The sequence below is a fragment of the Ranitomeya variabilis genome, chromosome 7, assembly GCF_051348905.1.
Source record: "Ranitomeya variabilis isolate aRanVar5 chromosome 7, aRanVar5.hap1, whole genome shotgun sequence".
Classification (NCBI taxonomy): domain Eukaryota; kingdom Metazoa; phylum Chordata; class Amphibia; order Anura; family Dendrobatidae; genus Ranitomeya; species Ranitomeya variabilis.
This window is the reverse complement of record NC_135238.1, coordinates 207,205,930-207,221,101: the sequence shown is the minus strand read 5'-3', so window position 1 is coordinate 207,221,101 and position 15,172 is coordinate 207,205,930. Positions and strand designations below refer to the sequence as shown.

Below are 15,172 nucleotides of genomic sequence, written 5' to 3'. Positions count from 1 at the left end.
GTGTATTTTGGATCCATACGGGCTCCAGTAGGTCTCCTGCAGTGTTTGTGGCAGCTGTGGTGTAATTCTACTGAAGAGAAATCCACCTTCTGCCACTTTTCCAGGTCCATCTATTTAGCAGGCTGTGGGAGTTTGCAGATGCCACACGGTTTTTTATTTGCCTTTTGTTTAGTGCTGGCTTCTGGGCACTGATTCGACCATGGAGGCCATTTTGAGACAGAATCCTAGAAACTGTTCTAGTTGACACAGGGACTTGAGGTGACCAGACCTGTTGGAGCTCTGCTGCTGTGGAAGAGGAGCTTGCTTTGGATTTTCTAACCAACAAACGTTCCTCCTGAGGAGTTGTCTTGCGGGGTCAGCCAGACCTGGGCTAGTCAAACACATCTCCAGTCTCTTCAAATCTTTTTTTTAATTCTTTGTACTTGACGATGAGACACATTAAAGGTGCCCGCCACCTCTGCAGTGGATCTGGTCTTCAGCCTCTTGATAATTCAGGCTTTGGTCGCAGGGTGGATTTTTGGCATGTTGTCAGAGCTTAAGTTGCAGTTCAAGTGAAGGTCTGGGGAGCGGGGTTTCTTTTTATACACACGCACTAAATAACCAATCATTTACTGAGCACAGGTGAGGATGTAAACTAGGATTGGGTGCATTATATGACCAGGCGACAAAACTTTTGTCTTGCTAAAATCTGACCATTCTGTGTCCATTAACTAATCAATATTTCTGCATTGATGTCAATTTATTTTCTTAACCTAAACCACATTTTGGAAGGTTTCAGCTTTCAAAATAATAATTTATACAACCAATGGATGAATTTAACATCAGGTTATAAGCTTTTATTTACATAACATGGATAAGCGACATTACTTCTGTCAGGGAGTGTACACCTTTTACTTCTTGTATACTACAATACTGATCATTAATTTTAATAAAGCACAATACTAAGTGCCATTGTATACAGGAACTCTGTATTTACGGTCAGTGTAAAGATACTACAGTGATCACTGGTGACATTATACACAGGAGATCTGTATAAGGTGTCAGTGTACAGGTAATACAGTGATCACCACTGCCAGTGACATTATACACAGGAGCTTTGTATATAGTATACAGTGTATAGTGTCAGTGTACAGGTAATACACTGACTCACTAGTGACGTCTCTAGCTGAAGTCCTTCATCTTTGCTTTTCATTTTCATCCAGCACAGACTGCCATCACTTCTTCCAGCCAGGACTCATCTCTGCATAAAATAACACAGTTACCTAGAGCACGGCCTCCAGACCACATTCCTCACTTTTTCCCTTTCTTCTACACCATGTTCCAAATTATTATGCAAATTATATTTTTCTCGGATTTTCCTAAATGATCGGTGCAAATGACAGTCAGTCTAATAAAAGTCATCACCCGTTAGATTATACATTGAATTTTATTGAAGAAACCTCCCAATGATAACAGTATAATCTTCAAAATGAATAAAAACTCAAAATGCACTGTTCCAAATTATTAGGCACAGTAGAATTTCTAAACATTTGATCTGTTTTAAAGAACTGAAAATGCTCATTTGTGGAATTTGCAGCATTAGGAGGTCACATTCACTGAACAAAAAAGCTATTTAACGCCAAAACATCCTAACAGGCCAAGTCACATGTTACCATAGGAACCCTTCTTTGTTATCACCTTCACAATTCTCGCCTCCATTGAACTTGTGAGTATTTGGAGAGTTTCTGCTTGTGTTTCTTTGCATGAAGTCAGAATAGCCTCCCAGAGCTGCTGTTTTGATGTGAACTGCCTCCCACCCTCATAGATCTTTTGCTTGATGATACTCCAAAGGTTCTGTATAGGGTTGAGGTCAGGGGAAGATGGTGGCAATACCATGAGTTTATCTCCTTTTATGCCCATAGCAGCCAATGACTCAGAGATATTCTTTGCAGCATGAGATGGGGCATTGTCATGCATGAAGATGATTTTGCTCCTGAAGGCACAATTCTGATTTTTATGCCATAGAAGAAAGTTGTCAGTCAGAAACTCTATATACTTTGCCGAGGTCATTTTCACACCTTCAGGAACCTTAAAGGGCCCTACAAGCTGTTTCCCCATGATTCTGGCCCAAAACATGACTTCTCCATCTCCTTGCTGACGTTGCAGCCTTGTTGGGACATGGTGGCCATCCACCAACCATCCACTACTCCATCCATCTGGACCACCCAGGGTTGCTCGACACTCATCAGTAAACAAGACTGTTTGGAAATCAGTCTTCATGTGTGTCTGGGCCCACTGCAACCGTTTCTGCTTGTGAACACTGTTTAGGGGTGGCCGAATAGTAGGTTTATGCACCACAGCAAGCCTTTGAAGGATCCTACACCTTGAGGTTCGAGGGACTCCAGAGGCACCAGCAGCTTCAAATAACTGTTTGCTGCTTTGTAATGGTATTTTGGCAGCTGCTCTCTTTATCCAATGAATTTGTCTGGCAGAAACCTTCCTCATTATGCCTTTATCTGCATGAACTCTGTCTGTGCTCTGTTTCAGTCACAAATCTCTTCACAGTATGATGATCACTCTTAAGTTTTCATGAAATATCTAATGTTTTCATACCTTGACAAAGGCATTGCACTATTTAATGCTTTTCAGCAGCAGAGAGATCCTTTTTATTTCCCATATTGCTTGAAACCTGTGGTCTGCTTAATAATGTGGAACATCATTTTTAAGTAGTTTTCCTTTAATTAGAATCACCTGGAAAACTAATGATCACGTGTTTAAGATTGATTTTAGGGATCCATTGAGCCCTGAGACACAATACCATCCACGAGTTTATTTGAAAAACAAAACAATTAAATCTTTATGACACTTAAATCCAATTTGCATAATAATTTGGAACATGGTGTACACTAGACATCTGAATACAGAGGTGCACCCACAAACAATATATAATTGGTTATTATGCAACCTCATAGATTGTAAGCTTGCGAGCAGGACCCTCATTCCTTTTGGTATCTGTTGATCTATGTGTTTATTGTTATGCTTAATGTCCATTGTCTGTACAAGTCCCCTCTAAAATGTAAAGTGTTGGCACTATAGAAATAAAATTATTATAATTATTATTATTAACCGACCATTCCAAATATAAATTATAATCCACCACTGTGCACCCACTAACTATAAATAGCCACTTTCCCCATTTAATATATAAATTAATTAGCACCTGTACTCTTTCCCCCAATTTATTACCAGTCACTTCATCCTCAACGCCCCCCACTATGTACCTACCACTCTAACCCTAACCTCGATTCATTATAGTTACATGCCCCTCCCACCCCAATTCATTGTCATGTCTTTCTCTCTCACCCTCTATTCATTATCAACTGCTCTACCCCACATTCAATACATCATTTACTCCCCCACCCTTAAAATTCATTATTTGTTCTTCCCCTAGATCATTTGCTCTCCCCACCCCCACCTTCAATTAAATTGCTGTCCCCTGTCCCTCACACTGAATTTATCATTTTGCAGTCCCCCCACTTTAATTTGAAGTCCCCTTACTTCATTCATTGCAGTCCCCTATCACCCCCTCACTTCATCTGCAGTGCCCTTTCATCATTTGCAGCCCCCTATCCCTCTTCCATTTCATCATGAGCAGTCCCACATCAGGCACACTTCATCATGTGCAGTCCTGCAGTCCCGTTCTCGATTGTGCAGTCCCCTTACCCCCCCACTTCATCATGTGCAGTCACCCTTACCCCCCACTTCATGTGCAGTCCATCTTACACTCCACTTTATCATGTGCAGTCCCCATTACCCCCCACTTCATGTGCAGATCACCTTACCCCCACTTCATCATGTGCAGTCCCCCTTACCCCCCACTTCATCATGTGCAGTCCCCCTTACCCTCCACTTTATGTGCAGCCCCAATCCCCTTCATCATGCACAATCCCCCTTACCCCCACATCATCATGTGCAGCCCCATTCCATCATACAGCCCCTCTCCCCACTTTATCACGTGCAGTCTCCTTTATCCACTAAACTATCATGTGCAGCCCCACTCCATCATGTACAGCCCCACTCAACCTTCATCATGTGCAGCCCCACTTACCCCCTCACTCCATCATGTGCAGTCTCCTTTAACCCCCAAATTCCATCATGTGCAGTCACCTTACACCTCCCACTTCATCACTTGCAGTTACCCACCATTAAATTTATTTTATAAAGAAAACAAAAAAGTTCTTCATACTTACCTCACCAGTCGCTCCCCTGCAGTGCCTCTCTGCTTCTAGCATCCAGGTCATGTCGGCGAGTGCGTGAGGATGCCATCGCGCATGCCCAACACCTAACCTGGAAGTATAGAGAACATGAAGGGAGCAGTAGCTGCGCAGCCATCAAGGTGACAGCCAAGCATAGCTCCTGGCCCCAGCGCAGATGTGTGCGCTGACTGTGATGCGGCTGTGTCTGCTGCCGGCCACATCACAGTACAGCAGGCATGGCTGCGCACAATTTGCTGTGTGGCTGTAGCCACCACCAGGCAGCCGGCCCTGAACAGCAGCTGGGGGAGCGGCCCGGGGGGCATTTGCCTCTTTGCCACCTGGGCCAGTCAGCCCCTGACTATTTTACACTATCTGAATTGCACTAAAAAAAGGAAACAGATAATTTAATTGCTAATTGCAGCAAAGAGACGTTGGACCTCACTGATGCCCACAGGAACAGTTTTGCAATTACAGGACCAATTATTTTAACAGGGATAAATAAAATGTCGCTTTGCTCCTTGAAATGGACCTTTCTCTTGCCATAGATACATTTTTTTTTTTAGCCTTATAGAGATGCAGCTCTTCTCCTGAATCTGATGAGATTTGTTTTCTTCTTGTTCCTGATATCTGGCCCTCTTTTCTTTGCATGTAAATCTAGTCTTGTTAGCCAAGTGGGCATGGCCCCCACAAAAGATGTAAACAGAAAAGTGTGGATCACCACACCCAGCTGACTAAAAAGACTAAATTTACTTACAGCGAAGAGAGGGTCATAGTTAAGGAAAGGTGAGACTCGGGGAACTGGAAAACAATGCTGGGTTCAGAACATTTACACCAGGTTCCAGAAAAATGACACTAATATATTGCCCTCTCCGCCTCTGATGTTTATAATCAGCCTGCATATTTACACACAGTACGTGACACATTATAGAGCTGGTCATATATACTAGATTGTGATCAACTATGCATTATCTGCCCCAACCATTCATGTTCTGAACAGAGTGCAGCACGACTAGGATCTTTAAGACACTTGTGTCACTTTTCTGTGGCAGAAACTATGGGCTCAGACAAAAAATCAGTACCATGTCCATATTCTAGTTACAGGAAAGATATATAGTTAGAAATCGAATGTTTTGGGCTGCTATATTTTCACTGAATGTATATTTTTTTGAGTAGAAGAAAATCGCATGCATGCATTGCATGAGGAAAGATGTTCTCTTGCCCAACACTTTTTGTTGGAGGGTCTCCGTGAAAGGAAACTGATGTTGGATGGTCCCAGGTTTGAACCCCACCATCAATGAATTACACTCTTTTTAAGAAATTGTTCAAATCCACAGGAAATTGAAGTACAAGAATTATTCATATTTCATTGGAATCAATGCATACCTCCCAACTTTCAAATAATGGAAAGAGACAACAACATCTCTTCCCTAATTTGCCCAGTTCTTTCTATGGGTCCACATAGAAATATTGCTCTTAGTGAAACCCAAACATGATACTATGCAGTATGATATCCCTTTAATGGTATCTACAGTGCCCACCCCACACAATATGATTCCCCAACAGTAGAATCCCCCACACACATTATGAATCCCCCCCACACAAACGGCATGTATGTAAGTACTTGGATAAAAATACAGTAATTAACCAGAGCCAGCATGGGTTTGTAGCAAACAAGTCTTGCCAGATTAATATAATTTCCTTCTTTGATGGAATCACTGACTGAGTGGATCAGGGAAATGTGGTAGATATATTATATCTAGACCTCAGCAAAGCATTTGATAAAGTTTCCCATACTCTTCTTATTGAAAAAATTAATGACTAGATTACGGTTAGGTGGATTCATAACTTGCTCAGTGATCGTGCTCAAAAAGTGGTGATAAATGGTTGCACATCCAAGGGGAAGAGTGTTTCAAGTAGAGCATCACAAGGTTCTGTCCTGGCCCCAGTGTTCAACATTCTTATAAATGATCTAGATAAGGAAACTGGAGGTAAACAAATCAAATTTGCAGACGATGCAAAGCTAGGAGGTATAACTAACACTAGTGAACACAGAAAGTATTCAGCAGGATCTAGATAAGCTTGTACAATGGGCAGCGACTAATAGAATGGTATTTAACAGGGAGAAATGCAAGATTTTACATCTGGGCATGAAAAACCAAAATTACATCTACAGAAAGGGAAGAATAGAACTAAGTAACAGCAAGTGTGAAAAATACTTGGGTATACTAATAGATCACAGACTGCACATGAGTCAACAGTGTGACGCAGCAGCAAAAAGGCAAACACAGTTCTAGGATGTATTAAGAGCAGCATATAGTCTAGATCACGTGAAGTAATTATCCCCCTCTACTCCTCCTTGGTCAGGCCGCATCTGGAATACTGTGTCCAGTTCTGGGCAACACATTTTAAAAAAGACATTGAAAAACTGGAGCAAGTTTAAAGAACAGCTTCCAGGATAGTGAGCGGACTGCAAAGCATGTCCTACGAGTAACGCATCTGGGAATGTTTAGCTTGCAACAAAGAAGGCTAAGAGGAGACTTAATAGCTGTGTACAAATATCTGAAGGTCTGTCACAGTGCAGAGGAATCATCCTTATTCTCATTTGCACATGGAAACACAAGAATCAATGGAATGAAACCGAAAGCGTAAAGATAAACATTAGATATTAGAAAAAAAACTTTTTGACAGTGAAGGTGATCAATGAGTGGAACAGGCTGCCACGAGAGGTGGTGAGTTCTCCTTCAATGGAAGTCTTCAAACAGAGGTGGGACAGACAGCTGTCTGAGATGGTTTAATGAGTCCTGCATTGAGCAGTGGGTTGGACATGATGACCCTGAAGGTTCCTTCCAACTCTGACATTCTATGAATTTATGTCTCCACAGTTTTTTCACCCAGGCAGTATGATGCCCCACAGCCCCCACGCAGTATAATTTCCACAGTACGATGATCTCACAGCACATTTACCTATTACTTCTTGCACTGAATGATTATTCCATAACCCCCAACTGCAGTATGATTCACCCACAGTCACCCACATAATATAATTCCTATGCCTCCTCAGTTCCCCACACATGGTATGATAGAGCCACAGCTCTCCACACAGTAAGATGCACCCAACGGACATTCCCTGATTGCTTCTCACACAGAATGAATACTCTACAGTCTACTATACAGTATGATGCCCTCCCAGTCATCCAGACAGTATAATGCCCCCATAGCCCCACATATAGTATGATGCCCCCACAGCAATATGATTCCCTCACAGCCCCCCCACTCAGTATGATTTATCCACAGTATTGATTAGACAGATACACTTGAATTTGGGACATTCAAGGCAATGCATTTTTTTCCTGATGAAGGAGTTTGTTCAACTCTGAAATGAAAATGATTGATCCATCTCTGCTTTTTATTTATTTGCAGCCCGTATAGAACTTTTACACATACTCTTTATTTCATCTGTCTGCAGCTCCTCAGTAATACTGATATGGGGCTGCGGCAGGTGCTTATATAGAGCAGTTGGATATAAATGCAGTGATGAATGGCTATAGACACCCAGAGGAATGACTTACTGTAAATCATTACAGTGGAAGAAAAGCATTTCTTCGAAGGAGAAAAAAATAACGTAAAACTCCCCGATGAGGATCCTAAATCTCTATTTAGCTTAACTGCAGTTTCTATACTGAAGAGAAAATGTGCACCCACCGATTCCATAAAAGCCTGCTTGCTGATGGTTTCAGTATATAGCAGGATCCATCATATCTCTGATCCCACTGAGACCCTACAAATCCCATTGACTGATAATGGGTTCCATTGTGGTGTTAATTATTTGGACAGCAAAAATATCCCATCATATGGTCTACACATGTGACAAAAACTCTTTTGGGGGTCTAAGAACATAGTCTCTGATAACCATGTGAGCCAAAACAAAAAAGTACCGAAACACATACAGTATAAAATAGCAAAATATGAACAGAAGATTTTACTCTTGTTGATTATTCAGCCAATGTTACCCCAAGGTGGAGCCTTACATTAAAATAAACATTATATAAAAAAGAACAAACCAAAAAGTCAATGTGGGTGTGATGGGAAAAATACAGACAATTCATACACTGGAGGGATAAGAAATACAAGACAGGGAGGAAGGAAAAATTACAAGACTAGGTTAGATTTAGCCTGACCACTCTTTACAAGTTACACCTCTGGGAAATAGAAATCTTCTGGCCGGACAGCCCCTTTAACCCCATGAACTATTAAGTCTGCATTTGATTGGATTTGTATCATGAAAACAGATGTTATATGCAGTGTATCAGGTTTATTGATTTATTTTTAAATACGTTTTTATGATACCTTTCTTTTTTTTTGTCCTTGAAATAACTCAATGGAATAATTGCAGAGCTGACTTAGAGCTGAACTATGCCAAAGGCCTGGAGAAAGTGTCCAGCAAGCTGACAAAAGCTTTGGATGGCATGCAGAAAAAGTAAGTAAATATTTACTGTAGCTATTATTTTAAAATAATCAATAGAAATGTTGTAATGTGTTTTTGAAAAGGTTATAAACACCTTCAACATATATATACTGTATATACAGTACAGACCAAAAGTTTGGACACACCTTTTCATTTAAAGATTTTTCTGTATTTTCATGACTATGAAAATTGTACATTCACACTGAAGGCATCAAAACTATGAATTAACACATGTGCAATTATATACTTAACAAAAAAGTGTGAAACAACTGAAAATATGTCTTATATTCTAGGTTCTTCAAAGTAGCCACCTTTTGCTTTGATGACTGCTTTGCACACTCTTGGCATTCTCTTGATGAGCTTCAAGAGGTAGTCTTTGTGAAAAACACAAATATAATTTGTACGTGAAACTGACATGTAAATGTTCCCAAAAACATACCTGGCTGCAATAATAGTTTTGGTAGCATAAATATGATGACAGGTTCGCTTTAACTTTCCATTTAAGAAATAATTATACAAAAAAATGCTATGTGAAGGAGTGCACAGCTATTAAGTGTGGCTCAATCTATGGCACTCTATTGGGCCAATCAGTGCAGTAGGAACAACAACCCGGAGCCGTCCATATCGTCCTGCAGGTCATAGGAGGATGAATCAAATGATGCCTTGATATCTGAGATCTAATGAATGGTTCCATATTTTTCTTACATGCAAATGATCTGTGCCAGATTTATCATTCATCGTATCGCAGATATCATGGTGTCATGTTATTGAGCTTCCTATGACCTATGTACATGCCCATATAAACAGCTCAGGAGGGTTGTTCCTACTGGCAGATTCCCTTTAACACTAAACGACTCAACTTCTGAATTGTAGCAAGTTCTTAATTTTGCATATTAGGGTACTGCAGAGGAACGGGTGTTTTCCTGTGCGAGCTGATATTTGTTCCAAATATTGGGGTCTTCTGGCTTAATAGGGGATCTAGTAGGGTATTGTGACTCAGGGTTTTGTAAAACCCCTTCATCTGTCAGCTCGAGCAGATAGCATGTACATAGAAAGTTCTGGCACCTTCATGAATTGCATGGACAACCCGTTGCGTTTCATGGGAATTATGTGATGCTCCATTTTTTCCTTGGGGTGGGCCTGCAGAGCAATTGTATTTCCAGACTCCTTGATGATTGTGGTCCAAGTTGTCTGTTCAAACTAAATGCTATTCATATTTATACAGCCGGCAGCCATCAATCTGTCTATAGCCTAACATCTTCTAAAACATTCACCCTGTAGAGTCCCAGACTTCGGAAATGTTGTTGCCTTTGAGGTGAGAACCATGGCCATGCGCTAGTTTCCTAAAGAAGCTTGTGTTCATTGTATAGCTTCCAAGCTTTTTCTAATGATATTCAACAGTTTGCTAAATCACAAATCACTTTGGCCACAATTACGGGAAATGCAGTGTGACGTAATAAAGTCAATGAAGATAATTCGAGTAGAACATTAATATCCAGTCACACCCATAGTGATTCAGTGTTAGGGCAACAATAAATTTCCTACATTCTCTGAGTTTAGCTCAAGGAGCTGCCGAACAAGCAAATGATCAGTCAGCACAATCCTGAGTGTTTGTAGCATGATGGACCTTACCGAGAAATTATATTTATTTATATGGGAAGGTTATTTATACTAAGCACGAATTTTGTATTTTCTCGATGATATTCCATAAAGGATTGTATATTTTATACCTAGTTTTAGAAAAAATTCTCAATGACTTCTAGGCATAAAGATATCATGTGATGGCCCCTTGATAAGAAACCCCCCAATCTATGAGCCAAGGTTGACAGTCACTAGTAAGCAGCAGATTTCCCTTTGGTGGTCCAGGATGTCCTTCTGTATAATTAAATTAATTTCCCTCTAGCAGCATTATAAGTTTGCAAGTCTCCTAGAGCTAGACCACTACTGAGGCTCTCACATTAAAGGGGATGTCTGTGATGAGACCTTTCATTGAGCAGTCTTACCACTAATTTTCCAAGCCAAAACACACTGCAATGTTTAGAGGTCAACTGTCTCCTCTTGCCAAAGCTTAGGGAGGCTGGCTGTCATTGGGTAACTTGAGGTTTGTGGTCTGCAATGCAAAAGCTCAAGCAGGTTTCCCAACTATTACACGTTTTTTATTAAAATTGGTCTTCTCATTTGGATCAAAATGAAATTTTAGGCTCCAGGGATTGGATGTGGCTGCAACCCCTGAACCCACTATAGTCAAGCCAACAATAGATAACTGTCAGCTAAATAATGGTTCTTCTCAATAGTTTGGCTGACAACTATCTCTCCTGACTCCCCTACACATGGGAATGTCAACGCTTCTGTGTTCTCTATGAGAGAACTGCTACCATGCTATACTGGTGGCGGCTTTTCACAGGGAGTAAAAAAGGATCATTAGTCTGAAATTACACTTGTCAAATCCTTCTTTTCCCCGACTGTTGGACCACATACACGTTAGACTTTCAGCCAATCCTACATCAGCAGATTGGGTCAACGTTAGCCTAATGCAGATGCGAGGAATCTTTCTTCTTCCAGGGGCCATTTGGATATTTATACCATCCTTTGAGGGCCGCACAAAATGATCAACTTGAAATTTACCCTGCTATATTTGGTCAAACAATTAATTAACTCACTCCTAAAGCGATAGCTGGAACTGCTTCTCTTTTGGTAACACTGTGATATTAGGGTGTATTAATGATGCTGCCAAGCGCAACTGCTTTTCCAAGTTTGCGTCGGTCCGTAACGCAGTCGACTTTTTGCGATATGTTTTTTAATTAATTGATTGCAGCTATAAGTTTTGTGAACACTGATGTCTATTACACTGTATGTGTTTTCACAGTGGGAAATTTATCACTACTCATGTTACATTTATAGAACTAAAGCAGTGGGAGGTCTGCGGTATATACATCACATAGGAGACACTGAGACTGCTATGTATACATCACATAGAAGATAGTGGATCTGGTGCATAAATTACATAGAAGACAGTGGGTCTGATGCATATATTACAAAGCAGACATTGAGACTGCTGTTTACATCACATAGAAGAAACTGAGACTGCTGTATACACAGTATATCACATGGGTGACACCAAGACTCATTTACATACATCACATAGAAGACAGTGAGACCGCAGTATACATTACATAGTAGACACTAAGACTACTGTATACATAACGTAGGAGACAGTGAGACTGCTGTATACATCACATAGGAGACAGTGAGACTGCTGTCTTCATCACTAGTTGGTCGGGAGATCGGAGCAAGTTAACGCCACTCACAAAGAACTGAGGACGTAATCTTTCATTGCATATGCCATGAGTTTGAGGCCCATCCCTGGTCTAATGTATATGGACACCTTTATGCCCCTGCTATCTGTGTCCTGGCATAAACAATTGCAGAAAATGCATAATCTGATGACCATCTTCTCCCTAGACCATCAGGAGGGACACTCATATGAGCTGTGCACCTTGAAAAATCCTAGTGACAAAGAATAATAGATCCTAAGTGACCTTATTTACATGAGCATTCATCCCTGCGCAGTGGGGCGAACATAAACCTTTACTGTATGATTATCACACATTTCTCAGGTCAGGAAGGTGACATTTTCATTCCTTAGTTGCAGATTAGATTTCAGATTTAAGGTTATTAACCCTGGAGTTTAGAGATCACATAATCAGTTCTGTAACATTCAAGTGTGAAATAAAACAAGTGAATATTCTCAATGGTGAAATGATGTTTAGTGAATAAAAGCAACTTGTAACTGTAGGAGAGTTAGCAATTTTTGAATATAAAGAGGACCATGTATCAGAGAAGATTGCAACAGCCGTGAATGGTCTACTGGATCTGGTTTTGAACGTACAGTAACGTGGCAAATACTTACAGGCGTCAAATATTGGGGTAGATCAATGGTTCAGTTGAGGTGCATCATGTATTAAAACAAATACACTTTTATGGCTCATTCAGACGTCTGTGCACATCAGACCACTAATTTACAGACTCGTCATGGGTCTCCCAACACTAGTGTGACAGCTTCAGTGTGTTTCTTTGAAGCTGCCCTGGTCAAGTTTGGGGAGACGTTGCCAGTCCATGAGTGGCGGTTAGATCTTGGACTGCTTGATTCTTTATTGTCAAAAATACCAAACAACGTAACAAAAAACTAAGAATTGGGGCATCTATGGTCTTCTCTAAGTCTGGTCTAATTGTTGGGATTCCCATGATGGAATGCACGTGGCGGGAAGTGGTAATCCTGTCCACTGCGAGATCTGTTTTTAAGGGATCAGGGCAACAGAAGAGTTTCTCATATTTTCTATTCATGAATAATTAGTAACTGGTTTCATTTATTTGACCAGTGGTACTCACTAAGTCATTAGAAGAAAAGGCCTTTTTATGAAATAGTGCGACTCTTGTCTATGGGCTGCGTCTGGCATTGCAGCTCAGTCATATTCACGGCAGGTCAAGGTAAACAGGCTGGAGAGAAAGTAACGCAAATAGGGTCTCATCCAAAAAACATTTTACGGTGAATAACAGATTATGCTAACCTGATCCATTGAATTTATGAGTTTTTAAAATGCTTTTCAGCTGCTGCGACACCGCCCGTCGTCAGACCGATTGAAATGAGATAATGGTTATTTGTGGTTATATCCTGAAGAAGGGTGTTATACTGCGAAACGCGTCGAATAAAACCACATATTAATTTTTCTTGGTATTTGATGGCTTCAATCCTCAGCAATGCAAAATAACTCCACTAATCCTTCATCCTCTCATATTCATGGCAATTACAATACCAGACATAACCCATGATTGAGAAGGAACTGTTTCTAGAAGAAAAAGCAGCCCCTTTCTTCTAGCCCCTCACAACCCACTAGAATTCTACGTTTGAATTTCAAAGTTTTACTTATTTTTTGTCATCAGCATTCACTTTAGTCTCCGTTTTGGGCTTGATAAATGCATTGTTAACTGTTGTACAGTGAAATGGTTTTCTGCACTGCCAACGTGCAAGCCTAGAAATTGCTTTTAATAATAACATGATTAATCAGCTTTCTATTTTAATGAGACCGAAACAGCTGCACCGTCCATATTATTAAGACGCCAGTACCATTGGCAGGCAGGGCTACAGTGGAACAGCAGACTACGCTACGGAAGAGGACAACGTTCTGCTACTTCCAATATTTTAGATAAATTCCCTGCTACTTTACTGGCCTATGCAGTAGGCATTCATACAGTTCCAGGTTTTTATTAAATTTGCCTATCACAATTGCATACCTGAAAGGGAAATTATGCTGTAAGCCTCGTTGAGCACAGAGACGGATGGGAGTGATCACATTTTGTGCATTGAGCTGTAGAAGACGTTGATGCTCAATATATAAAATATAAATTATAAAGTGGATTTTTCACTACAATGATATTGAGGACCTACCTTTAGGAGAGGTCATTAATATCAGATTATTGGGTGTCTGAACCTGATCATCTGCTACCAGCCATTGCTGTGGCCGGATAGTGTACTTTATGTGTTAACTCCTTGTATTCTGCATTCATCACTTCAGACCTCCCTCCTGCTTCTGATTTGCCCTGTGTCTGGGCATGTTATTCCTAGGTCATATTTAATACAAAATGTATTGTTGCACGTCACCAATCCCTTAGATCCCACACGCGGCACTTCACTGGATCGGTTGCACAAGTGCGCAGCATAAATGGAGATATAACCACGGCATCAGCACCATCCTGGGCAGTTCAACAGGTATAAATGGGGGTTGACGTAAGAGGGTGCCGAACCCATTTTCACCCCTCTTACAGGCGTAGTAGTTACGCTTCTGGAAAATAATATGGTATCGTTATTACGGAATGTAGATTTGATCCCATTCCATATATGATTTTTTTTTATAATCTATGTGATGTTTTCTTTGTATATCCAGTTGCATTAATACTGCCTGGGCTTGTGCTTCTGAAGAAATGAAAGCCAAAGCTGAAGTCCATAGGTAAGTGCACATGGTGTCTCCAATTCTGGTTATTAAATATATTGCGTCTGGGTGATATCTGTCCATTACATTAGTATTAGGGCTGAACACCCTGTGTGCATTACCAGGCGCAATAAAATCTGGCTTATGAAGCCATATTGAACACTTTCTGCCAAATCATGCGCCATTTTCCCTCCTACAAACATTAAAACTATGTGAATAAATTGTTTTTTATGGCATCCAATGAATCATACTGTAATTTTTAAACACATGGGCCCCGATTCATCGTTTGCAGGGTCTTTTTTTTAAAGTCACTTTTCTTTTTTAACTTGTGATATTCATTGTGGGGGTTTGTTTTGCACCAAATTTTCCAAAATTGTACGCACAATTTATGAATTTTCCACAACTTAAAATTGTCTTTATTTTTAGTCCTTGAGTTTATTTCCGACTCTCTGCACTAAAAAATCACACGTGTTTTGCGAAATGTT

General features: G+C 40.5%; 1 protein-coding gene across 1 annotated transcript in view; it reads left to right on the top strand.

Annotated features, from left to right (window-relative positions):
- NOSTRIN (nitric oxide synthase trafficking) overlaps positions 1-15,172 on the top strand; it is a 57,242-nt gene that overhangs the window by 12,633 nt on the left and 29,437 nt on the right. The window contains exons 3-4 of the mRNA XM_077272783.1: positions 8,629-8,712; positions 14,643-14,705. Coding sequence (XP_077128898.1) covers positions 8,629-8,712; positions 14,643-14,705 — 147 coding nt within the window. The remainder of the gene's footprint in view (positions 1-8,628; positions 8,713-14,642; positions 14,706-15,172) is intronic.